At 47.6% G+C, this 23849-nt stretch overlaps 2 protein-coding genes across 2 annotated transcripts; both read right to left on the minus strand.

Moving 5' to 3' along the window:
- Positions 1–3: 3 nt before the first annotated feature.
- On the minus strand, positions 4–17215 carry KIF23 (kinesin family member 23; the record flags this gene model as incomplete). Its single annotated transcript, XM_079541091.1, has 23 exons — positions 4–78; positions 192–273; positions 575–657; positions 1247–1477; positions 3381–3686; positions 4043–4222; positions 4967–5140; positions 5326–5483; positions 5685–5852; positions 6397–6556; positions 7049–7168; positions 7256–7335; positions 7674–7776; positions 8322–8443; positions 8589–8701; positions 9107–9148; positions 10344–10514; positions 12042–12148; positions 12763–12899; positions 13615–13720; positions 16832–16960; positions 17037–17106; positions 17205–17215. The coding sequence occupies 23 exons, from the start codon at positions 17213–17215 to the stop codon at positions 4–6; spliced, it is 2928 nt and encodes a 975-aa protein (XP_079397217.1).
- A 1818-nt stretch (positions 17216–19033) lies between these two features.
- PAQR5 (progestin and adipoQ receptor family member 5) lies at positions 19034–22406 on the minus strand (the record flags this gene model as incomplete). Its single annotated transcript, XM_079540985.1, has 7 exons — positions 19034–19269; positions 19417–19558; positions 19857–19953; positions 21517–21643; positions 21831–22033; positions 22108–22235; positions 22356–22406. The coding sequence occupies 7 exons, from the start codon at positions 22404–22406 to the stop codon at positions 19034–19036; spliced, it is 984 nt and encodes a 327-aa protein (XP_079397111.1).
- Positions 22407–23849: the final 1443 nt, after the last annotated feature.

Genomic DNA, 23849 nt, shown 5'->3' on the forward strand with positions numbered 1-23849 from the left:
CACTTACTTGGGCTGAGCATGATGCTGATATCCAGGTCCAAGGGTAGATCCTGCCCTCATTTCCACTGCCACAGAACACTGAGAAGACACAGATAGTCAGTCTCTAACCCTGACCCGACCCAGCTACAAACACTACTCCAAGCCCTCATCGAGATCAAACATGAGATCTCTCTCCCTCCTTTGTAGCTTACTCTGGTTTCCACATCTGTCCATTCAGAGTCTGCAGCATCCTCTGGTGGATCCGCATTGGAAGGCGACGATCTTCGCTTTCGACTGTAAGACAAGGATGGGGAAGAACAAGAAGATGTTACAGGAATGTCAGTTTCTTTAAAGAATCTACAAGATTCTCATGCACAACAGAATACATTGTGTAGTTTTTCAATTAAGTGCTTTTTCTCTCAACAGCAGACAGGCCATCAGTGCCAAAAAGCTCCTCAAAGTTACTTTCATATGATTTTGAGTTAGACACAACAACTTTTTACTCAACCATTTGGACCAGAATCAGTTACACACCAAGTACCAAAGTTATACATTTCCAACAGAACCAGAGCCCAAAGTTAAGGGCACAACTCACCCAGTTGGAGATTCTTGCTTCAGAGTCTCTATCTCTGTGAACTGCACAGCCTGTCCACCACCTCTGGTTTTGAAAACATCACCCTGGGAGCCAAAAGCAGTTAAGAAGTTACAGCCATGAGGTTCCTGTGCCAGCTGCACTGTCAGTTTTCACATGAAAACTTAAGCACTTACTGCTACAGCTTTCCTTCAAGTTAGTAAGCATACATCTGCAAGAGTTCAAAGCTTAAGTCATCCCCCCAAATTGCTCATTAGTTGCATTCCAGGAATTCTGCTATGGAGCATCTGAGCATCCATCACTGCAGCCACCTAAATCAAAGACCGTTCCAGCAAGAGCAACTCTGCAAGGTGAGCTGCAGTCACAAGTCTAAGAAACTTTCATTATGTATGGACTGTTGTGTTTTACTAGAGGGGAAAACAAACCTTCATTACTTTCAAGTAATAAGTATGTGATGATGATGCATACATAAAATAATGACGAAGGTCAAGAAAAGCATTCTCAGACTCTAAAACCTCCCTTGAATTCGACAGCACAAGACTTGCAAGTCCATTCCCTTAGCACATGCAGTCAAACACACCTTTCTGCAAGGCACGAGCCCGTAGCACAAACACACTGCCAGAAATAGGATTCGACAGGGTTATCACAAGTTCACCACAGAGGTGTTTGCTTTACCTTAATTAGTTTTGTTTCAATCTCCCCATCAGAGGCTAGCTCCTGGTGCGTCAGCATGTACTTGTCACACTTAGCTAGTGCCTTTTCACTTGCAGCTGCTACTGTGATGGCATGAGGGACATGAGGCTGCATGACTGTGTCAGTGGGCAGATTAGAAGGTGGCTTATGATCTACCCATCTCTCCCCAGCTGAGCGCGACCGTCTGTGTCTGAGACGAACTGGAGGTGCGTTCTGATCAGAGTGGGAAGAGAATCAGAAGAAATCAGCACACAGTAAGCTTCTCAAAGGATCATCATTAGCAAAACTGATTTTTGCAGGTCTGGTTAAGATGCGTTTATCTGAAGATCAAAGCTTTGTTCCTTTCAGAATCCACCCTGAAACGCCCTGTTACCGCGAGCCTTGCAAAAATGCTTAATGGATTTTATTTCTGTGCCAATTATTTCCCACTAATTTGATGGCGTTTCATCCAATCGGTTGCATTCCCCACATGGCAGGGTTTCCTCAAGGAGAACATCTTTCTCTTTGGCAGCACTCCTCCCAGATTCCCCTGATCTGATTGCCACAAACATATTAACCGACCTGAAAAGACAGATTTGGAAGTGCTTCCACAGATGCACTAATGGATCAAGATGTAATCTTGACGTAGCAAAGGAAACAGATTGAGTATGGCTTTTCAACAGCTGTGGAAGACACAAAGCCTCTGTTTACTCAGAAGTATTAGAAGCAGAGAAAAAGGAAGAGTGCCCATTGCTAGCATTACTGCTTCTGAGCCCAGCTGCTGGAAATCCACAAGAAGCAGGAGATTCACAAATTTGTAACTTACATTCATGAACGTTGCCAGTTGCTCAGGTAAACCAGAAAACAGTTTGTTTAAAAACCTGGGTCCTTTCAAAATCCCCAAACGGGCATTTGAAAAGAATGCTGCAGGCTCCCTCTGTTCTGTTTGCTCACTAGTGTACAGCTCTCTGTGAATCACAGTGATGTTAAATAACCCGAAGCTATGAATGCAAATCCCTTCACTGTGCTTTCAGGTGATGCACAGCAATTGGGATTTCTCTCAGCAATAGAGATGAGGCTAGCTGTGTCCTTTGCAGGTTGAGCTCTTACAGAGCTAAAGCAGCTTCTAAAGATTAAATGCATCTAGAGATTCATGGCTTCCAAACTTGTTTTACATGGAAAATTAGGAATAAAACACTCAAGATCTCTTCTCTTTTTAGTGGAGAAGTGTAACTCTGCCCTAGAAATCTGGAAATTAAGTCCAAAGGAAGACATTACCACCAGTCACGTTTTATTGTGGGAGAGAACACCTCCCATAACCTGATGCTGGTGATTTGTGTTTTAGTTAATTGGAACAGCATCTGTTTAAACCACGTCCCACACTTCAAAGGGCTGGGACTAGCAAGCAGCAGGAATTCTGAAAACAATACCCAACAAAGTAAAACACCATGATAAGCTTCTCCCTTCTCAGGAAGCCCTCTCACGGGCTCTGATCCTGGGAGCAGGATATAATACAATCCTCACGGATTTACCTGAGCCACTGTGACAGTTACATCACGACAGAGACACCACCATACAGACATTTGCACACAGCAATTTAATGAAAAAGCATCTCTGGACTATAAGCAAAGCCCCCCCAGTTCTAATGCAGATGTGAAACATTGGAAAGACTATTCTAGGAGAGCAAGCATTAACAGCTACTCAAGTGAGACATTTGTCCAAACACTATTTCTAGTGGACATTTGCATGTGGCTGGCTCATAAGACCACCTTTTAAGCTGCCTAAAAAGGACTGTGGTAAGTTACAGGCTGTTAGACGGATTTGAGGAGACAGGCACAAATTAAAACAAAGACACTTAGAGCTAGAAAAAAAAAAAGGCCTGGTTAGTTCAGAGTTCCTTTCCACAGCTATCTACACACTAATGAGAAACAGAAATGCTTTCTAAAGCTTTTTAAATGCCAAATCAAAGATTTAAAGAGTAATAGTGAGACTCAGCTTGGAAACAGCACTGCCCTGTGAGAAATACGTTCAGGGGAAAATTCAAAAGGCTCTTTTACACCCAACATAAGGAGCAGCTGTGATGGACTTTTGAGCCACACTAACGCTACACGTAGCTTTTGACAGGAGCAGCACTAACCCTGCAGCATTGATCCTCTTCTATCTCTAGCTCATCTCTACGTTTGGGAACCTCAGTGATTCCAGTCCAGCACATCCCTCGCCTTCTGTCTGAGGTGTTACAGTCTCTACTTTGTCCTGGTTCTTGTTGTCTAGTCCTTGTTTTAGAATTGCCACCGGTATGCTTGTGTGAAGGGGTTTTCTGCTCCCATTCCATAATGCAGGAAGCCACAGAAATGCTGCTACAGGAATTTGAACGTCTGTGCAGCTGCTGGTTGCTCACGAGCCGCTGGCTGTTAGGAACCTGAGTGATAAAGTTACCAGAAGGCTAAAGAGAATGGGAAAGTTAACGACACAGAACTATCAACTCATAAGGCAATAAGACAGTGCCCACTGCACGCAGTCGATACTCAGCGTAGCTACCCGAATTTCTGGTTTTGGAGAGCAGTGACAGCACTGAGAATCAGATGTTCTTCAATGCTGAAGGCATTAGGAAAGTAGGAGCACAAATAAAATACATCAATATAAATAAATACAAGAAGAAGAGTTTAAACTGCTTTTGAATATCCAAATTCTGTGCTTGGGAAACGTTTTCTAGCCACTAGAGAAAAGCGCTCTGCATTTTAGTTCATTCTTAGAAGTACACTCATCCCTTTACCAAGAAGTGCTTTAAAGGCAACTTACAGGTACTGGTGGTGGAGAGACTGATCTCTGAATAGGCTTCTCTCTGTCTCTCTCCCGTGAAGGCCTCTCAGGCTTTTCACTCTTTGATTCAGTAACAATGGCCTTCAGCTGCTTCAGTTTTTCATCTTTGACCCAAAGTTTGTTCTGCATTTCCAGCTGCTTTGCAGCTACACGACGCTCCTACAAAGACAAAGAGAAGAAAAGCATGAAGAACTTCACACAAACACAGACTATTTGGGCTACAGGTGTGTAGATAATTCTATACTCTACACGGAAAGATATTCTCTCCCTCTGAGATACAAGCTGGTCAAAGTAACGATGTACCAAACTAACAAGAAAGACTGCCAAGGTTACGTCTAATGCCATAAATGCTTTGCTTCCTAAATCAGGGAATGATTTATGAGGAACAGCACTGAGGGCAACAATGAGGGCGAATCAGAGCACTGTCTAACTGTAGATCTGTCAATAGCACTGAAGAAGTAAACAGTCCTGTAGTAGCTTAAATTAATTCCTCAGACTTTCTTTCCTTACTGCTCACGAAGTGCAGTATCTGAACAAGAGTTTACATGAGGACAATGGGGAAAGCCTGATATTAGGCTTCTCCTGACAGCTGCCAGAACAAAAGATTCACTCCTCAGAGCCATATACCCAAAAGAACAAGTGCCAGATACCAAAACAAAGTGCACAAGAGAGCTGCTCTAGCTGCATCATGGGCCCTTGCGGAATTCATCCTATCATACAACATTTATAAAATTTAAGAAGAAAACATCTGCTCAAGTCCTCAATTAAAAGCCAAATGCATCTTCACTCTTAACAGCATCAAGAAAACAAAGAAAAAGAAAAACCTTAAAAAGCAAATCAAGCTCCCCAGCTCCCTCCAGCATTACTCCTTCAGGCAGCTCTCACACAGGGCAATATACTCACACATTCCTTCTCCCATTTAGTGGTTGTTTCAGCAACCATGCCTTGCAGCCGTGCCTCCAACCTGCGCTTGTCAGAAACCTGACGTTGCAGCTTCTGGCTCTTGCTCTCTAATTCTTGCTGAAGATGACGCTTTTCTTCTTCATAAATTGTAGCAGTTTTCTCTAAAATCTCAACCTGGAAGAGAGGAAGAACTCTGCTATGCCCCCAGGCAACACAACCATCTAAGCCCAGAAATGCAGCTTACGTTTGCTTGTGCTTATGATGCATCTTACGACGTGAAGAAGATTGCCAAGAGCTAGACAGAAAAAGCTTTTCATGCTTAGGAGCTGCATAGCTCAGAACAATGAAAGAAAACTAACCTTGTATTCCAAAGTCTTAATTTTCTTCTCCAGGTGTTCTAACTCTGCTTTCTGTCCTGTTATTATTTTCTCTTTCTCAGACAACTTTCCTTGAACATAGTTTTCTTTGGACATAATGATGGAATCAAGTTCTCGCAACGCAGTTCTGAATGTAAGCACTGCAAGAGATTCAACATTACTTTCTCATCCTTTCTTTCTCCTACTAACTTGACACTACCAGCTATTTCATTACCTCAGTGAAAGTGTCTTTAAACCATTAACCTAGACAAGGTAATTATTCCACATTAGTACAGAAGAGATGCTTGAGCAGCAGTGAGGGCACCAAAAATCGAGCTCTACATCAGTGCTCAAATTCTTACCATTTCTGGCAAACTCATCTGACAACTTTTGTCGTAGTTTATGGCGTTCTTCCAGAACTTCAATAAGCTTTGGAAGTGTTTGATCATCATTAATATCCAATAGCTCGCATGAAGGCAAGGGAGGAAAGTTCTGCAAAAGTATTTCTGAAGCAGATTGCTCTTCTGTTTCTGTAAGATTTAAAGCCAAGGAAGTCTGTCAGCAAGCTAGAGAACAAAGTTCTCATTTGACAACACATAGCCACAGATCATTCCACAGAATTATGAAGGAGACAGAGTGTAGAATTATTAATGGGAACTACATGTTTTCTGAATAGATGACAGTACTGAGAAGAGATTAAAAGTGACATTTTTTATTCATTCCTTACAATACCTCCAGGCGAGTCCTAATTTCTAAAGTAAACCCAGAGCCTACAAAAGCATCAAAGCATTATCTTCAACACAATCTCTTTTCCAGATCTGCAGTAATGGGACCCTGAATTCAGCTCATCAACAACAAAGAATTACTGTGAGAATTGTAGCTTAAGCCCAATTACTGTGTAAACAGTAGCACAGCATGAAAAGAGCAATTCAGGTGCAGCTACAACAGAGAAAGCTCACCACTAACAGCTCCTCGGGTGTCCGCAAGGCTCAAGCTTATACTTAAAAAAGCCTTCAGCCCCTAAGAACAGACAAAAAGGCACTTGCTGTGAACACTCTGCATCCTCCTGTTTACCTTCATTGATTGGGCCGCCTCGGATCTCCAGTTTCCTGGCCAGCTCGTCTCTGAAGGCCTGGTTCCTGAAGCGCCGTCCCGGCGTTAGGCCGCACAGCGGTCTGTCCACAGGCCTCGCAACCTCCACCTCCTGCGTCATCTCTGCAAAACGCATGACTTGCTGCAAAAGGACAGAGGCAAGCTCAGCAATGCCATAAAACAGCAGCTACCCAAAGCAAGTTTGGAAGCAATATCTTAGATCGACAGAAGTTTTAGCAGAGATGTTATCGACGTAGAATCTGAAGTGCTTCCCAGCTTGCAAATCTGAAGTACAGCATCTAAAAATCTCTCCCTAGTAACACCTTCCCTCCCCTCATTCCTCAAATCTGACAGTGCAGATATCTTAAGTTCTTGCAAATATTGTCCTAGTGGGGATAAAGCACCTAAATACAGCTATTGGGACTGCTGTAAATAAGAGAAACTTCCTATGCTGCACACAAGCACTTCTGAGAGGAAAAATTAAGACTTCGAGGGCACATTTGCCCTGCATTACATCTGACTGCCTGAAGCGTTCAGACAGTGTAAGTTATGATCCCTGCCACCTACTAAACTAGTACAGTAATTCAGAGCTAGCTGTGAGAGTAGGCAAGGATAAGGGCTGCAAGAAAGTTACCAGGCTTTCCTCGTAGTCCTCAGCTTTAGGGTTTACACATACAATCATTCGCACTTTGCCTTCACCATCAAAATAGTTCTTGAAGAGGTGAGTCAGTTTGGAATCTCTGTAGGGCACCATCTTAAAACAAAGCAGAAGGAAGCTCTAGTAAGCTTTTATCACATCAGCTTATTCAAGAGATAACTGAATGAATGGCAGGTTGCATACCTTATTTGTTCCATACTTCTGGTTTTCCCGTAGAACTTCAATACATGTTCTTAACGTCATTAATGACTGATTAATATTACCTTAAAATAAAAATATAAAAACATCTCTGTAAGCAGCTATTTGCATCATATTTCCAAATGTTGGAATGTTTATTTGTTTTTAAGATAAACTGTCTGTACCCATAAGCCAGTTGTTACTGACAGCCTTTCCAAGTAATCTGAAGCACACACAAATGCAACAAATGCTGCCAAAAATTCCAGTTTCCAAGCTGGAGGATTGAAGACCATCAAATGAGATAACCAAACATCATAACAGAACACTTAATGAATCTTCTCATGGTTTCTTTACCAGGAGACAAGATTAACACATGCACAGCCTAGCCCATACAACTCACAGGCTGTCTGAACACGGTACATACCTGCTTCTCGCAACCTGTTCCCTTCAGCTTTTGTTCTGTTAGTCCTTTCACTTCCAGCTAGATCAACTAAGGACAGCTGGCTTAAAGTAATCTGTTCCCTCTCCTGTTACAGGAAAGAAATTAGGTTAGGCTAATTATTAGCTCTATATTCTCTGCCTTGTAAGGGGGCGCTGGGTGGGCGGGGTGCAGGGGAACGTCCCTCACAAACCCAAGCCAGCACATTTAAACACATATTACACCTTCAGACTAAGATTGAGAGTGTTTTTATAGCCCTTAATAAATGCCTCATAGGGTTTTTGTGAACAAGTTTATCAAATCCTTTGTCTTGTGGCACGAGATAGATTATATTAAGCACTCTTGTCCAAAGCCTGTAAGTCATACTCTTACGTTAAGATGTTTGGCTCAAAACAGAGGAAGAGTAAATGAAAAAGCAGCTTTGCTGCTCACTTTGCTGCTCTATTTACAGGACGGAGAGAAACTAAATACTTTAGAAACTCTGTAATTTTGATTCACTTCACCAAAAGTATGTGAGGTTCAACAGCATAAGTTTAAGTCAGTAGGCACGATGCAAGATTCACCACTCTTTCTCACTTCTACATCCACACACACACAAACTCTTCTCCTCTATCAGCATGCCCCAGAATTTACCTGCAGCACATTATCTCCGTCTGCATCCAGAGGTGCCTGAGCCAACTTGATCATGAAAACTCCATGAGACCGACTGGATTCTCGATTCAGCTGAGTGTTTGCAATACGCCTCTTCTTTTGCCCTGTTCAAAAGAATGACCTTTCCCTCCAAACCCCTGCTTCATGCAACAGATTTGCCACCTACCAAAGCCACTTTGTTTCCAGCATGGTAACGGTAAACTCCACACAGACACGTAATCTTTTAAGTTACATCTCAAGACTATTTACCTTTCCAAAAGACTTCAAAAGCTTCCTCGGTGGATTTCACCTCTACTTCTGTGCACCCCATGACATACATGTTGTGATTCTGGTCCTCACGAAGCATTTTGGATTGCGGAGGTCTTGAGGGCAAGGAAGAAAGGAAAGCAAAGTTTCAGTGGAGCTGGATATTCAGTAGTATATCATCTCATACAAGATCTCTTTTATTTAAGTACACGATTCACTCTAAATACGTCACACAGCAGATGGAAGCAGAAGTACAAGGACACACACTCAGCCAAGGTTAGTTACACTCCAGCTACAAATTTAGAAGCCACGTTTAATTGCAATTCTTACTGGAAATCATTGGTTTGTGTGGCAGCTATTGCTTTACTACATGCATATGGCTCATATAGAAGCAAGATGGTTTCAACAGCGTTCTACGTTCACTAGTAAAGCAAAGTAGAGATAAGGAGTCAGTTTATTTTCTGCTTCTACTGAAAAAAAATCACTCTTCAGTAGTGGGAGTAATTTGCTCAGGCACGTACATAAAGTCACCATTTCGCACAGGAGTGTTGCAATTGTTCCACCTACCAAAAAAAAACCAGGATTAGAAATATTAAGTCCTTCAGCCCATGTCCAAGATCTTTTCATTTTTAATGCACTGCACCTTCCGTAAATGGAAATAATCCAAGGCTTTTCCTAGGCTGATTTCTGGATATGATAAGCAACAAACTAAACCAAATTTCATTCCTATTTAGAAAGCATTCAGATACTCAAACCCACTTCAAAGCAGTACCCTGCAGAATGCTCTGCGTTTTGATCAACGCGCTCTGTAACCCAAGTAAGGTTACAAAGCAGGCAGGGTTTGTCCAGTGCACCGGGTGCAAGGGGGACAGATCTGCCTGACCTGCACCTGCCTGGAGGACTGGTGCTACAGACACAGGCTGAACTGATACACAGTCAGTAGCTGCCCTGGAATTCCATACAGACTCTTTACGCAGAGTTCGTTGGATGCAGAGCCTCCCCTGTTGCGTGTGCACAACGGGTTGTGGGATGAAGGTATGTCGTCTCCCTTTCATAACGACTTGTTTCACTCTAGTTTAGGCTTTGTAGATTGGCCATCTCCTTAATTAACCCCACATACAAGGGGGTACACATAACTTTCTTGGACGGATTTGGAATTTTAAAGATACGGTCAAATAAGTTTGGTTTACAGACTGCCTTTCCAAAGAACACGAGATTCACTGGTCCTGGATCACGGCCAAGTAGATACCTTTCCAAAAAAGCATCCAGAAACTATTCATCTCTGTTGCTAAGGAAATGATTGGCACCAAATGGAAATAATACACAAGCTTTTGCCCAATACGCAGTTTTCCAGAGGAAAATGCCAGCTATGGAACAGCCTGCTCTTCAAGCCGTGGTCACAAGCTAGGAATAGCACTTGCAGAATAGCTCCAAGAGACTTAAAAACTCAGTAGGATACAATGCTGCCTAAAAAATTAAATTTTGACTTCTTTATCTTTCATTACATTAGGAGAACAAGCACTAAATCTTAGCAGCAACAGAACAACTCAGAGCACTTTGATACCATTGTCTGGATTCCTTAGGCATCACCTCATTCTCCATGATTTTTGGAAGCAATTCACCTGAACTGAGCCAGATTTGCAGAGACTACAGTCACAAAGACATGCAATCCTCACAAAAGCTTCACCTCTCTAATTATTATTATTATATATATTATAATTAACTAATAGATATTAATAATAAGTTATTCCTACTAACTTGGGTTTTATCAGGTCAAACGAAGTCTCTTCCAGGAGGTCATAAATGTAGTTGTTGTAGATCTCGATGTAGGAGACAAAGACACTGTAGACATTATCTTCATCAACTTCTTCCACTTTGCAGTGATCTTGCACGTTGATCATATCAGCAAACTCTGGATCCACCTGTCGCCTGTTGATCACACACAGTAAGGGATTGTGATGAGGCACAGCCAGCTACCCTGGCTGAGCAGCCAAAGCACCAAGCTAACTGACAGTTGGTGTGACTGGAGGAGAGAAACGCATTAGGAACTAAAGCCAACATATCCAGTTTCAGGTGCACTCAGAAGAATTGAAATAGACAGATCCATCTACCCAGTACTGCTGCACTCAGCTCCAGAAAGAAGCAAAATTTCTGGACAGTTAACACTGCAATCATACACCACTCACAGTCTCTCTATTTTACAAAACATCCTCAAGTTTAACTTCATAGTACCCTATATAAACAGGAGGGGAGTCAACTCTTTACAAGGGTAGATAGAATCATAGAATCATAGAATCACCAAGGTTGGAAAAGACCTAAGAGATCATCCAGTCCAACCGTTCACCTATTCCCAATAGCTCCCACTAAACCATGTCCCTCAGCACAACATCCAGCCTTTCCTTGAACACCCCCAGGCTCGGTGACTCCACCACCTCCCTGGGCAGTCCATTCCAGTGCCTGACCACCCTTTCTGAAAAGTAATACTTCCTGATGTCCAGCCTGAATCTCCCCTGCCGTAGCTTGAAGCCATTCCCTCTGCTCCTATCACTAATGACACGAGAGAAGAGGCCGACCCCCAGCTCACTACAACCTCCCTTCAGGAAGTTATAGAGAGCAATGAGGTCTCCCCTGAGCCTCCTCTTCTCCAGGCTGAACATTCCCAGCTCCTTCAGCCTCTCCTCATATGGCCTGTGTTCCAGACCCCTCACCAGCTTTGTTGCCCTCCTTTGAACACGTTCCAGGGCCTCAATATCTTTCTTGCAGTGAGGGGCCCAAAACTGGACACAGTACTCGAGGTGCGGCCTCACCAGTGCTGAATATAGGGGAAGATAATAGCAGAACAAGGGGAAATGGTTTTAAGTTGAAGGAGGGAAGATTGAGGTTGGATGTCAGGGGAAAGTTCTTTGCTATGAGAGTGGGGAGGTGCTGGAACAGCTGCCCAGAGAGGCTGTGGATGCACCGTGCATCTCTGGAGGTGTTCAAGGCCAGGCTGGATGGGGCCCTGGGCAGCCTGGGCTGCTCTGAAATGTGAAGGTTGGTGGCTCTGCATGTGATGAGGGGTTGGAGATTCATGATCCTTGAGGCCCCTTCCAACCCTGGCCATTCTATTACTGCACGTGGTCAAATCATAGCATTATGTGGAAACAGATAACAGGAAAAAAAAAAAAAAAAAAAGAAAGCCTTATGTTGCTCAACTCTAAAGCTTAGAATCGAAGTATTCCCCTATGCAATTTCTCATCCTACATGGAACATAACACACTAAACTGCCATGAATGTCTTTGCTTATTTGTTGTTTTTTTTTTTTTTTTTGTTTTTTTTTTTTGTTGTTTTTCCCCCCCCCCCCCCCCCCCCCCCCCCCCATAAGAATAAGATAAAGACATCAAGATAACTTGAAATCAGTTTCAGAACAACATTTACAGTAACTCCTTTTTCCTGCATGTTACAACAGTTACTTACTTGCCAGGAGTCTTGGGAACAGGCGTGGCGTCTCTTTTCTGTCGCTCTAACAGAGCATCTACTTCACACTGAACATCCACACCATTCTTGTCGTCAAGCTTAAAAACCTGAACAGTGAACACGTTTAGACAATACAGTGACAAACAGTAGTGAACATAAGGTGTTGGCCAGCAAAAGACAAGTGATTTGATCAAGCTGTCTGGCAGCCAGCAAATACCACACCCCCTCACTAACGCTCAATCTGCTAGCTAATTCCAAGTAGATTTGACAGAAAACAGGTACTTCCAAAACAGTATTTCACAAAGGCTGCCAAGCTAGCAAGCTACCAAGGAAAAAGCTTCCAATATTGTTCCAAATAGATTTGCATTGGGAATTAAAAATAAAAAAGACTTCTGAAGAAAAGAAAAACATCATTTTCTATGTTACTTCAAATACGGAATGAGATTTGTCTCAAGATACAAAGGTCACAAAATCTTCGCTCAGACTCTTCTTTTTTTTACTGAAGTAATTAAGAAATGAGTAACAATTAGAAGGACAGTTAGACCATACATCTTCTTGATGTGCCTGTCCTGGATACCAGGCCCATCTCCGTGCTCCTGCTTCAGAAACCCAGAGTTTCCTGGGGCTACTTTCTGCTGTCGTTTAACACAGGAGGCATTCTGAGCAGTGCTTTAGGTTGTTGTGAGCAGCAGAGTGGAGAATTTGGTACAAAACTACTCACAAATCTCTTGGCCTGGAACGGCCCTATGCTGTTGAAGATCATGGCCAAACACCGTGGAAGCAGCCCTCCATCACCAGGAGATCCTGTCATAGTGTGGGTTTTCCCACTGCCTGTCACTCCATATGTAAAAAGGAGACCTAGGAAAGACAGAAGAGTCCTGCAATCGTGCTCACAGCCTCAAAAAGCATCAGTTACATTCACACTGTTTCTTGGGTAAAACATTCTTATGAAGAAAAAAAAAAAAAAAAAAAAAAAAAGACTACTGCTGAGCTATCTATCAGTAAGCTCACCCCAGTGCAGCAAAAGCCACTCTTAGTCAATACAAGTACTGAGCACCTGCATGAGTCACACTTCAACTGCTAATATCTGCCCTGTTTTGGGATCCTGCATTTGGAAATGAAAACAAACGTAGCCTCTAAGCCCCAGGTGCAGCAGCCTGATTTGCTCTGGCAGTTACAAGGGAGCTTGACATTAACCAGATACCTCAAGGTATCAAAGTGTGCCTAGGACAAATTGATTTGTTTCTATAGTCAGTCTTTAGGAGAGTATCTGACATCTTTCCCCTGAAAAATGTGTTTCTTCACTTAACAGTGCACGAAAGAATTATACCTGGACATACAAAGCATGCACAGAGCAGCTCCCAGGGAAGTTGTACAAGGGAGCTAAACCACAACTGTTTCCATTGCAAATAAGATGTATGTATATATGCAAATAAGATGTATGTACACAAATATATGATGATATACGTATATATTTTATCTAGACAGGATAAGAAACCTTAAGACATGCAAAACCATAACGATACCAAAAAAAGACACACAGAGACATGACAGGAAACAAGGAAACCCTTACCGTTCTTCCCATGAATGAGATCTTCCACGAGAGGCTTAGCCACTACGTCAAAAAGCTCCTTTTGAGCCACAAGGGTACCAAACACTTCCTTAAACGAATACTGCGTCTGAAGTAAAAAAGACACATCACCCTAAATCTGAAGTTTCCCTGCCCAGAGGTTCGTTGCTTCAAAATGCTTCGTTCTTTTTCCCTTAGCTCAACAGAACAACAAACTACTTGAAGATTACACCCGTGTTTGAACACACACAGTTGCTCCACTGTAGCTCTTTAATAATCACTTTCGTTTGTATATCAAAGAACAGCAACCTCTGGTTTTCATAGAGCTCATGTCCATCAATAACCACAGTGATCAGAAAGCCTGACCTCACGTGCAAATGGAGAAGCTCACAACCTTTAGTTTCAAGCTCAAGTTTGTGTTTGATCCCCAGCCTTTATCTACACAGACACTGAAGGAACATCAAGGACGCCAGCAACAGATAAAGTCACATTCCAAAGTTTAATATTCTTGCTCATGTCTTTTCCCAGCCCAGCCTGTTTCCAGTCATAGGTTTGCAACGTACTTGGACGGATCCAGCCACTTTTCTTCAAAACACTTGTAAATATTTAAACATCACTTCATATCCTTTCAGATTCTCCCAGCACAAATTCAGAAACAAAGTATCCTGCGTGCCAGCTAACATTCATTGTGCCTTACCCACTGCCTGGGAACTGCTGAGTCACGGCCTGAACCTCTGATTGATCACCTGAGGCGAGCCATGAGTCAGCCAGAGGAGCACAGCTGAAGGCAATTCACCTGTGCTGCCGGAAGGGGTGCAGCCAGGCTCCACACCTCCTACACCTATATAAGAGCTGGGGAAGGATCTCTTCTGGAGATTGCCTCTACTGGTGTTTTGTGGGTGAGCCCAGGATAGGGGTAAGCCTTCTATTTATCCTCTCTTGTTATCATAGTCTGCTTTGCCTAAATCTCCTGTTTATTTTGTGATTATAACATCCTAATATTCTTTGATTATACACCCACAGAAAGAGATTCTCTCACTTAAGACTACTGCACTCTGTTGGGAACCTGTGATTAGCCATTTCACAACCAAACCACGCTCAGTGCTGAAGCACTCCAGCTCTTCATTCTGAACACATGCCCTAAAGTCCCCTTTCCAGTAAACACAAGAGTTGCTTGCCATAAGTGACCCGCCACCTTCTTCCTACTTCACACCATTTCACAGCTTCAGAACAGGTTGGTTACAAAGAGCCCACAAAGATCAAACCCAACTGCCTGACCTCATCAGGGTTAACCAAAAGTTAAGGCCTATCACTGAGGGCATTGCCCACTGACAGCCACAGGACACCACCCACCCTGCTAGGAAGCCCATTCCAGCATTTGACCACCTTCATAGTAACTAAATGTCTCCTGATACTCTGATCCTCCATGGCACAGCGCTGTGCTGTTCACATATCTCACTGGCTACAGGGAAAAGAAACTACCCACCCACTCTCCTCTCTTTATACATTAACTACAGCTTTCCCCTTCAGTACACACAGGGAAATGTCGCTCTTTGCTAAGCTTAAGGACATACCAGACATACCAACTCTTAACTCATTCGTGCCTGATTTTGTTTAGAATCATAGAATCACTAAGGTTGGAAAAGACCTAAAAGATCACCCAGTCCAACCGTTCACCTATTCCCAATAGCTCCTACTAAACCATGTCCCTCAACACAACATCCAGTCTTTCCTTGAACACCCCCAGGCTCGGTGATTCCACCACCTCCCTGGGCAGTCCATTCCAGTGCCTGACCACCCTTTCTGAAAAGTAATACTTCCTCATGTCCAGCCTGAATTTCCCCTGCCGTAGCTTGAAACCATTCCCCCTGGTCCTATCACTAATGACACGAGAGAAGAGGCCGACCCCCAGCTCACTACAACCTCCCTTCAGGAAGTTATAGAGAGCAATAAGGTCTCCCCTGAGCCTCCTCTTCTCCAGGCTGAACATTCCCAGCTCCTTCAGCCTCTCCTCATATGGCCTGTGCTCCAGACCCCTCACCAGCTTTGTTGCCCTCCTTTGAACACGTTCCAGGGCCTCAATATCTTTCTTGCAGTGAGGGGCCCAAAACTGGACACAGTACTCGAGGTGCGGCCTGACCAGTGCTGAATATAGGGGAACAATCACCTCTCTGCTCCTGCTTGCAACACTGTTTCTGATGCAAGCCAGGATGCCATTGGCCTTCTTGGCCACCTGGGCACACTGTCGGCTCATGTTCAGCCGAGCATCAATCAATACCCCCAGGTCCATTTCCTCTACGCAGTCCTCCAGCCACACCGCCCCAAGCCTGTAGCGTCGCCTGGGGTTGTTGTGGCCGAAGTGCAGGACCCGGCATTTGGCCTTGTTGAAACTCATCCCATTGGCTCCAGCCCAGCTCTCCAGCCTGTCCAGATCCCTCTGTAGGGCGTCGCTACCCCCAGGCAGATCCACGCTTCCAGCCAATTTGGTGTCATCTGCGAATTTACTGAGGGTGCACTCGATGCCCTCATCGAGGTCATCTATAGAGCTAGTTTCTAAGAACCGGAGCTTTGTGAACAAAAACCTTCAAGAAGTTTTGCCAGTTTTATCTTTTTTCCCCCTTTTGCTCTCACCCTTCCACCCTGCAGAAGCCTTTTTGGATATAGGGAATACAGAAGGACATGGAGACTCTGAAGCCTATCCAAAAGGGCAACAAAGCTGCAAAGGAAAGGAGACTTATGAGGAGCAGCTGAGGGAACTGGGATTGTCAGCCAGGGAGAGGCTCAGGGGACACCTCATTACTTTCTACAACCCCTGAAAGGAGGCTGTGGTGAGGTGGGGATCAGCCTCTGCTCTCAAGTAACAGCAACGAGAGGTGATGGCCTGAAGTTGCACCAGAGGAGGTTTGGACTGGATATCAGGAGACATTTCTGCTCCATAAGAGCAGTGATGCAGTGTTGGGGTCACCACCCCCAGAGACACCCACACAACACAGAGATGTGGCACGGAGGGACTCGAGCAGTGGGCACAGAGGGCTGGGCTCGAGGATTTCGGAGGGCTTTTCTACTCTTCTGATCCGTACAGCGATTCTGTATACCGATGCCAAAGGAAGGCAACGGTGCATTTCTGCTCCAAAGGGAATTTGAAACCTCTCTCAGAGCACCGCCTGCACCGGGCCCAAGGAGCCCCGGAAGTGGGGAAAAGAGCCCCGCGGGCCGTTACCTCCCGGTACTCCCCGTTGCGGAATATCCTGTATCCGTCGGGAGGGTGGATCTGCACCGTGCTCTCGTTGATCACCTCGATGCAACACTCCTGGTCCGGGCAGCTCAGCGGCCGCACCCTGCAGTACACCTGTGGGAGGACATGGCTGAGCCACGGCCCGGCACTGCACGGCCCGGCCCGGCGCCCCCCGGAGCTCCGCACTCACCCCCACGGGGTCCTTCGGGCCGGGCGGCGACGCCTTCTTCAGCGCCGGCCTCCGTGGGGTCTTGGCCCTTCTGGGGGAAGGAACGAGGCGTGAGGGGCGGCCCGGACACCGCGGGGGAGCGGGACAAACCGAACCGAGATGACGGCCGGGGGGCCGGGATGGACTTACGCCGCCTTCATGCTGTGGGGACGCCGATCGCCGCGGAGCCCAAACTCCGCGCTGCCTCACCCGACGGCCGCGCGCCTGTTCTGTTCAAATCCAACCAATCGGCGCGCACGCCCGCGTGACGTCATCACGCAGCGTTACGTCGGGTGCGCCACCTCCCGTCCCCGCCCCGGGGCGTAGGCCGCAAGCGTTGCTATGGTAACGACGCCTGCGGTCAGAGCGCCCCCTGTCGGGCTGGGGGTGTGGAGGAGCGGTCCCCGGAAGGGACTGTAGAAAGAGATTTGTCCGAGGCGATAAATATCCTCTATTGCAATCTGCCCCAAAGCTTTTATTTCCAGATGTGAATACAGTGCAATCCACCAAACCGCTTCTCAAGGCCGTCTCCAGGTGAACAAGACGTGTGCTGCCCCAGGAGCAGCACGCCTGTTAATTTGTTCACGCTGGGAGGACCTGCTCAGAGTCCAAAGCCAAACTACCAAGCAAAAAAACCAGAATGATGAACATAAAGTTGGCAGAGTCCTAAATCATGCCAGGTTTCTTTCCGGCTGCACATGTACTCAAGGTAAATAAGCTTTGCAATTATCAGCAATTATCTCCGAAGCAATTATTTTCACAGGCAGAAACAGAACCGTCCAAATCAGGTTAGAATACATCAGTGCCATCGCTCTATTAGTTTCCTCTCTTAATGAAACAAACATTGAATTCAACGTGTTGAATAAACAATTACATTCCAGTGCTTATAAATATTAATATCTTGGTCAGCTTTCAAAGGAAAGTTTGTTATCAAAAGACTTAGTAGCCCCATAATATCTTTAACGAGCTGCTGTGTTGTCACTCCAAAGTGCATCTCTTCTACCTTGCGAGAGGTAATTACACACAAAACCAGTTATACACCCGTATGATTACTGAGAGACAGTGCTCCACAGCAGGCATCACTGCATCACGTGCGAGGTTCTGGGTAAAACCGACTGACGGCCCAGTGGCAAGCATCCTCAAAGCCCTGCGGAGCTATTCTGTGTGCTCTTGGAGAAGCGATTCCCTTGGGAAGGCTGTTTGATCCACAGACACCCGAGGTGCCCTGGGTATTTCCCTAAAACTAAATGTAAGGCAGGCTGTGGTCCACTCCAACCCCACATTGGTTAGGCACTTGGGTGCAGTGTCAGATAGTTGGGGTTATACCCCCAGCACCAGAAACATTGGGCTCAGCCCTGGGACATGGCAGCTTGCACTGCATCCACATCCTGCCGTGGGGCTCTGCTGCTGATCAGCATCATGGAATCACAGCACGGCTGGGGTGGAAGGGACCCCAAGGCACACCCAGTTCCAACCTGCTGCCACGGAGGGGTTGAGCAGGTCACCCAGAGCTCCATCTCCAGCCTTGGGCACCTCCAGCAATGGGGCACCCTCAGCTCCGGGCAGCAGTGCTACTGCCTCGTTGCCTCTGAGTAATGGATTTCCTCCAACATCTGACCACATCTCTCCTTTCTCAGTTTAAAACCGCTCCCCCTGACAGCAAGGACACCTGTGCCTCTCCATAAGGCAGAACCGGTGAATGCCTCTTGCTCTGAAAGCATTGGCACGTAATCTCCCTTTTCTGCAGAAAAACCGTTAAAGATTATTTTAAATATTTCCGGTGATGAAATATCAGCTCGATTAAAGCGTTTCATAACCCATCCCCAGGCCTGAAAGCCATATGTACAAACACCAGTGCAATACGTTTCGCCCTCCGACACTGCTCATAGAGCGCAACGCAAAGAGTTCACCCCGTGCATCAGCTGCCTACGTTCTGTGCAGCAGCAAACCGGGAACCCCCATCCTGCAGACCAGGTGCCCTACTGCCCGTGCAGCTTCTCCCTGTGTGAGGGTTCTGGTGCCTGGCAGAGCTGTGCAGAGCATCGTGCAATGACCGCCAACCCGACGGCCATGCACGTGCCCATGGGTGCCAGCACCTGCAGCAGCGATGTGGCTGGGAGCCGTGCCTGCCTCTCACTCATATCCATCAGGATGGCTTCCAGCTGGAAGTGCGTGCCAAGGATGCCGCAGACGTGGAACACCTGGTGGCTGTGCCCTGCGGGGAAGCCAAAAGTACTTAAGGAAACTCAAGCTTCGTTCAAACGCGACCGCCAGAGACAGAGACAAATCCCCTCCCGGAGCTGTGTTTATAAATGTGCGTTCTGCCTGACGTGGAAGCAAAGCTCAGCCTCCTGCCGCTTACCGATGTAGTCAAAGTGTCCCGGCGCGAGCCTCTCGGGCAGGTGGGTGGCGAAGATGAAGCAGGTGAGGAAGGCGAAGGCAGTGTGCCTGTAGTGGGCAGCGACCGTGGGATCCGCACAGCTCCGCGCTGCGCACACATAGAACTAAGGGAGGTGGCGGTGGGACAGAGTGAGCCTCTTGGCCCCCTGGGTCCCAGCACCACCAGCCCCACACCAGCAAAACGCCCACCCCCAAAGACATTCAAGTTCCTCCCAAGCCAAGCCACCAGCCTGTGACTACGATCAGGCAGCAACACGCAGCTTCAATGAGTGCAGCGCCTGGATGGGGGCAGGAAAAAATAACGCAAATCTCTTTTCCTGCAGGAGTTTGTTTTCCTTTTTTAAAAAAAGGACCTGTTTTCCCAAACGCTTGCAGGCTGAGCAGCCCCGCGTGTGAGCATACCCTATAGAAGAGTGGAATGCTGTCGAAGAGATACGGGTACACAAAGGCCAGCGTGCGGGACGCCTTGCTGAGCCACGGTCGCTCCAGCTCCAGGAACCTGCGGGGAGCAGAGCAGCACCAAGTGAGGCTGCAGCAGTGCTGGGTCACTGCTGCCACCATCACAGAGCTGCAGCGAGGTGCACGATGCCCTCACCCTCCTGCTACGACTCCCAGACCAGGGTGAGGCCATCTCTCTGGCTGCCACCCTTGGCACGTTTCAATCCATCGCTTAGGGCACACCAGGAAGCAATTCTTTTTTTATTCTCCTGATCTTGCTGCTGATTTTTGCTGCTGTTCATTTGCTGTTTCCCATCAGCGGCAAACAACTGCCTCCCCTGCTGTTGCTAACTGAGCTTTCGCTCTTGTTTTTTTTATCCAAGCTTTAAGAGCTTGGATTGCAAGCAGGATGCACCTGCATTGCTTTGGGACTTGCTGTGCTTTGGACCCTGCCTTGCTTTAGATTTTGCCTTGCTCTGGGCCCTGCTTTGCTTTGGGCCCTGCCTTGCTTTGTGGTAATGCAGCTCTCAGGCTGCAGCCACTGATGTTTGTTAATTAAGCTGTATTGCAGCTCGTGCCTGAGAGGCAAGGAACATCTCTGTGTGCTTCTGTCTCACACCCTGCCAAGACTCTGCAATTGTCATTTCGGGGAATGCGCAGAGTGACTGAAATCTGAGAGTTAATTAACTTAATCAGTTGCTTTTTTTATGGCATCAACCTTATAATAGATGTAGGAGCCTGTTGGTTATCATCATACCATATCTGAGGCAGAAAGCCTATGTCTGGATGGGGAGTGACATTCTGCATTGCACTGCCCAGGAAATCAGCACTGAAACACTGGAATGGCTGAAATCACACAGTAACTGAAGAGCCACCCCCCAGAATAAAGCAGCAGTGGAGCAGTGGGGCTCTCCTTGGTCGGATCCAGATCTCACGGAACCTCCTGGTGCCAAAACGTGGGGCAGGCGGCCAGGAACAGCACAGGGCCCCATTCACAGGCAGGAATGCCTTCTGCTGCAGCAAGGAAGCACAGACAGGTTTGTCTGCTCTGTGCAGGAGACTCCAAACCCGCAGGCATGAAAGGAGCCCTTGTAGGGCTGCTGCTCCTGTGAGGCAAATCGCATGAAGGTCATGCATGCTCACTGCAGCCCACCTGGCCATGCTGGTCTTCGACAGAGGTGATCAGCCAGGAATTGACTACAAAAAAAACAACAGCCCAGCACTGCCAGCACTGAGCGTGCAGCTGGAATGCAGCTGAGCCACCGAGATATTTTTTAGACTTATTCCAAACAAATGATCCGAGTCTGCTGGGGAGCCAAATCCCACACACAAAGTGCTATATGTGCGGTGAGACTGATGCAGGAGGGCTGCAGTCCCTCCTTGCAGCTCTGTAACACAGGGCTGGAGCCATGCACCACGCAAAAATACCTCTTGGGCTTTCCAAAATTAAAGCAGTGGTTCTGCATTCTGTTTGTCACGCTCTCCTGGTGCCAGCATGCAGCAGCACAAAACTCTCTTCTTCCCCTGCCTTGTTACAATACAGCTACCAGACCCAAAGCCCTATTAATGACACTAATTAATAGTTATGCTGAAGCCATTGAGGAGGTACAGAGAGGGCACACACCTGGAGTAGCAGGCCAGGCTGGTGCTCAGCACCGTGTTGAACACCGCGATGGGGACATAGCAGCAGTGGAAGATGCTACCAACCCACTCTTCTGGGAACACATATGCTGAATACGCCAGGGCCGAACCTGGATGAGGACGGGAGGACGTGGTGAGGAGCTGCCCTCTGCCCAACAGGGGCTCTCCAAATCCCAAATCCCATTTCACCGGCCTTTGGGCCAGCAGTGCTGCATGGCTGCACCCCAAGCCCTCCCATCCCCACAGAATACATTCCCTGCAGGTTCCTTATCCCAGGATGAACCCCCCCATCCTCACCCAAGCTGTACATGCTGAGCGCCGCGTAGTCAAAGAAGTAGCAGACGTGCCGGGCGCGGGCCGACATGGGGCTGAAGGTGTGAGCGCAGCTGGAGGCCAGCGGGTAGATGCAGCAGCTCAGCAGGTAGGCGAGCAGCGGCCAGGCGGGGGGGTCCCGGCCCCCCGGCCCCCACAGCCGCCCCACCAGCATCCACACGAAGTACCTGTGAGCATAGGGTGAGCGTCACACCCGGTGCGTCCCCTGCCCCGGCGACGCGGTGACAGCCGTGAGACGCACCATGCAGGGAGGAAGTGTGTCCAGATGTTGAGCGTTTCGTTGGTCATCTGGAAGGCGCTGAGGACACAATCAGCTGCTGAGATCCTCGGGGGGCGGTACCCGCAGAGGATGCCCTGCTCCTGGTACCCCTGTGAGGTACAGAGTGGTGGCAGCGTCCCCCAAGGGGAGGTCCGGCCGTCAGCACCCTGTGTGAAGGGTGAGGGTCCCACATCCCTCCCAGCCCCAGGGGGTGGAAGCTGTCCTCTGACCTTAGGCACTTGGTGGATGCTCAGCAGTCGTGGCAGCTTCAGGCTCAGCATTGCGCCGTCGGGACCGCGGCTCCGTGGGACGGTGCCTCACATCCCTGCCTTGGGGACGGCACCGGGAATGGTGGGGATGTGGCTGCGCCGTGGCGATGGCTCTGCGCTCAGGATGGGTGGCCTGGGGAACACAAGTGCTGGTGGGGTTGTGGTGTCCAACGCAGTGGTGCCGAAGGCGTGGATGTTGGGGATGGAGGGTGGCACCCCCTGCAGCCAGCATGGGGCTTCGTGGGTTCCCCACTGCCACTCATACGGGGACAGGGTTGGGGAATGTGGGGCTCTCCCTGCCTGTTCTTTCCACATCAGACATCGGGGAACACGGAGCAATCCCGGCACCTCCAGCACTTACCCAGCCTGCAGTGTTCCTCCGCTCCCTGCCTGCACCACGGGGCTGTGGAGTAAAGGTGAAGAAAGCTGAATTCCCAGGGTGGAGAGCAGCAGAGCTGTGGGCAGCACCCTGCTATGAGCCCCACTGCACCCACGCCTCCTCCTCGCCCTCCCCATAACCTCCCCGAGCGGGGATTCGTCACACCTTGCTGCTGCACGGAGCGGCCACAGAGCCCCACCGAAGCCCTCTGCTCCCTTCTCCCAGTGCTTCCCACTGTGTGCCCCTGCCCAGGCTGTGCCCTGATCCCTGCAGATGGGGCTGGGTGCACAGGGGATGCCCAGAAAGGACAGCAGCCAGGAGGTGGTTAACAAGGGAATAATTAACGAGGTGAGAGAGCAATAAACCTGACATGGAATGAAGTTGGAAATGCCTTTAGTTAAAGATTAGTCTCCAGTTGGGACCTTTCTCTTGGCTACTGCACCAGCAGCATGCAAGTATTTGCATTCTCCACCAGCAAAGGCACAGCGCTTTGCCTGCTCCCGTCCCCACTGATAGGAACACAAATGAGCTCAAAGATGGGATGGAACAGAAATACTTTTTCTTATCTCGGAGATAAGAAGGTGCGAGCTGTGTGACGAGCTGGCACCAGGCACACGCTGCACTGCAAATACATGGGGGTAGCAGCTGGGTTTGCAGGAGTGCAAAATAGGGATGGCAATAAGGATGGGGGCAGGGGCAGGAATGGAGAGAGAGACAGGAATGGGGACAGGGATGGGGACAGGGACGCCTGCCCGTGCATCCATGCATCTTCTCCTCTTGCCTGGCTAGAAGGAACAGCCCAATGCAAGGAACAGCAATACAAGCATTGCCCCACTGCATGCATAACTTCCCTGAGTGGCATAGGGGTGCTCAGGATGACAAAGTGACTTCAGCAAACTGAGAAACAAACCGAAAATGATGGGTGGCTGCAAAGCTTCCTGCTCCCAGGGGGAAACACAGTGGGTTGGCTGTGGGTGACGTGGTGGGGACAGCGCCTGGGGACGGCTGGAGGGACCCTGCCTCTCTCAGCAGGGAGCTCCCCAGCTGCAACAACCAGTTTGTGTTTTTATGAGCAA

This window comes from Tetrao urogallus (assembly GCF_951394365.1).
Source record: "Tetrao urogallus genome assembly, chromosome: 11".
NCBI classification, from domain to species: Eukaryota; Metazoa; Chordata; class Aves; order Galliformes; family Phasianidae; genus Tetrao; species Tetrao urogallus.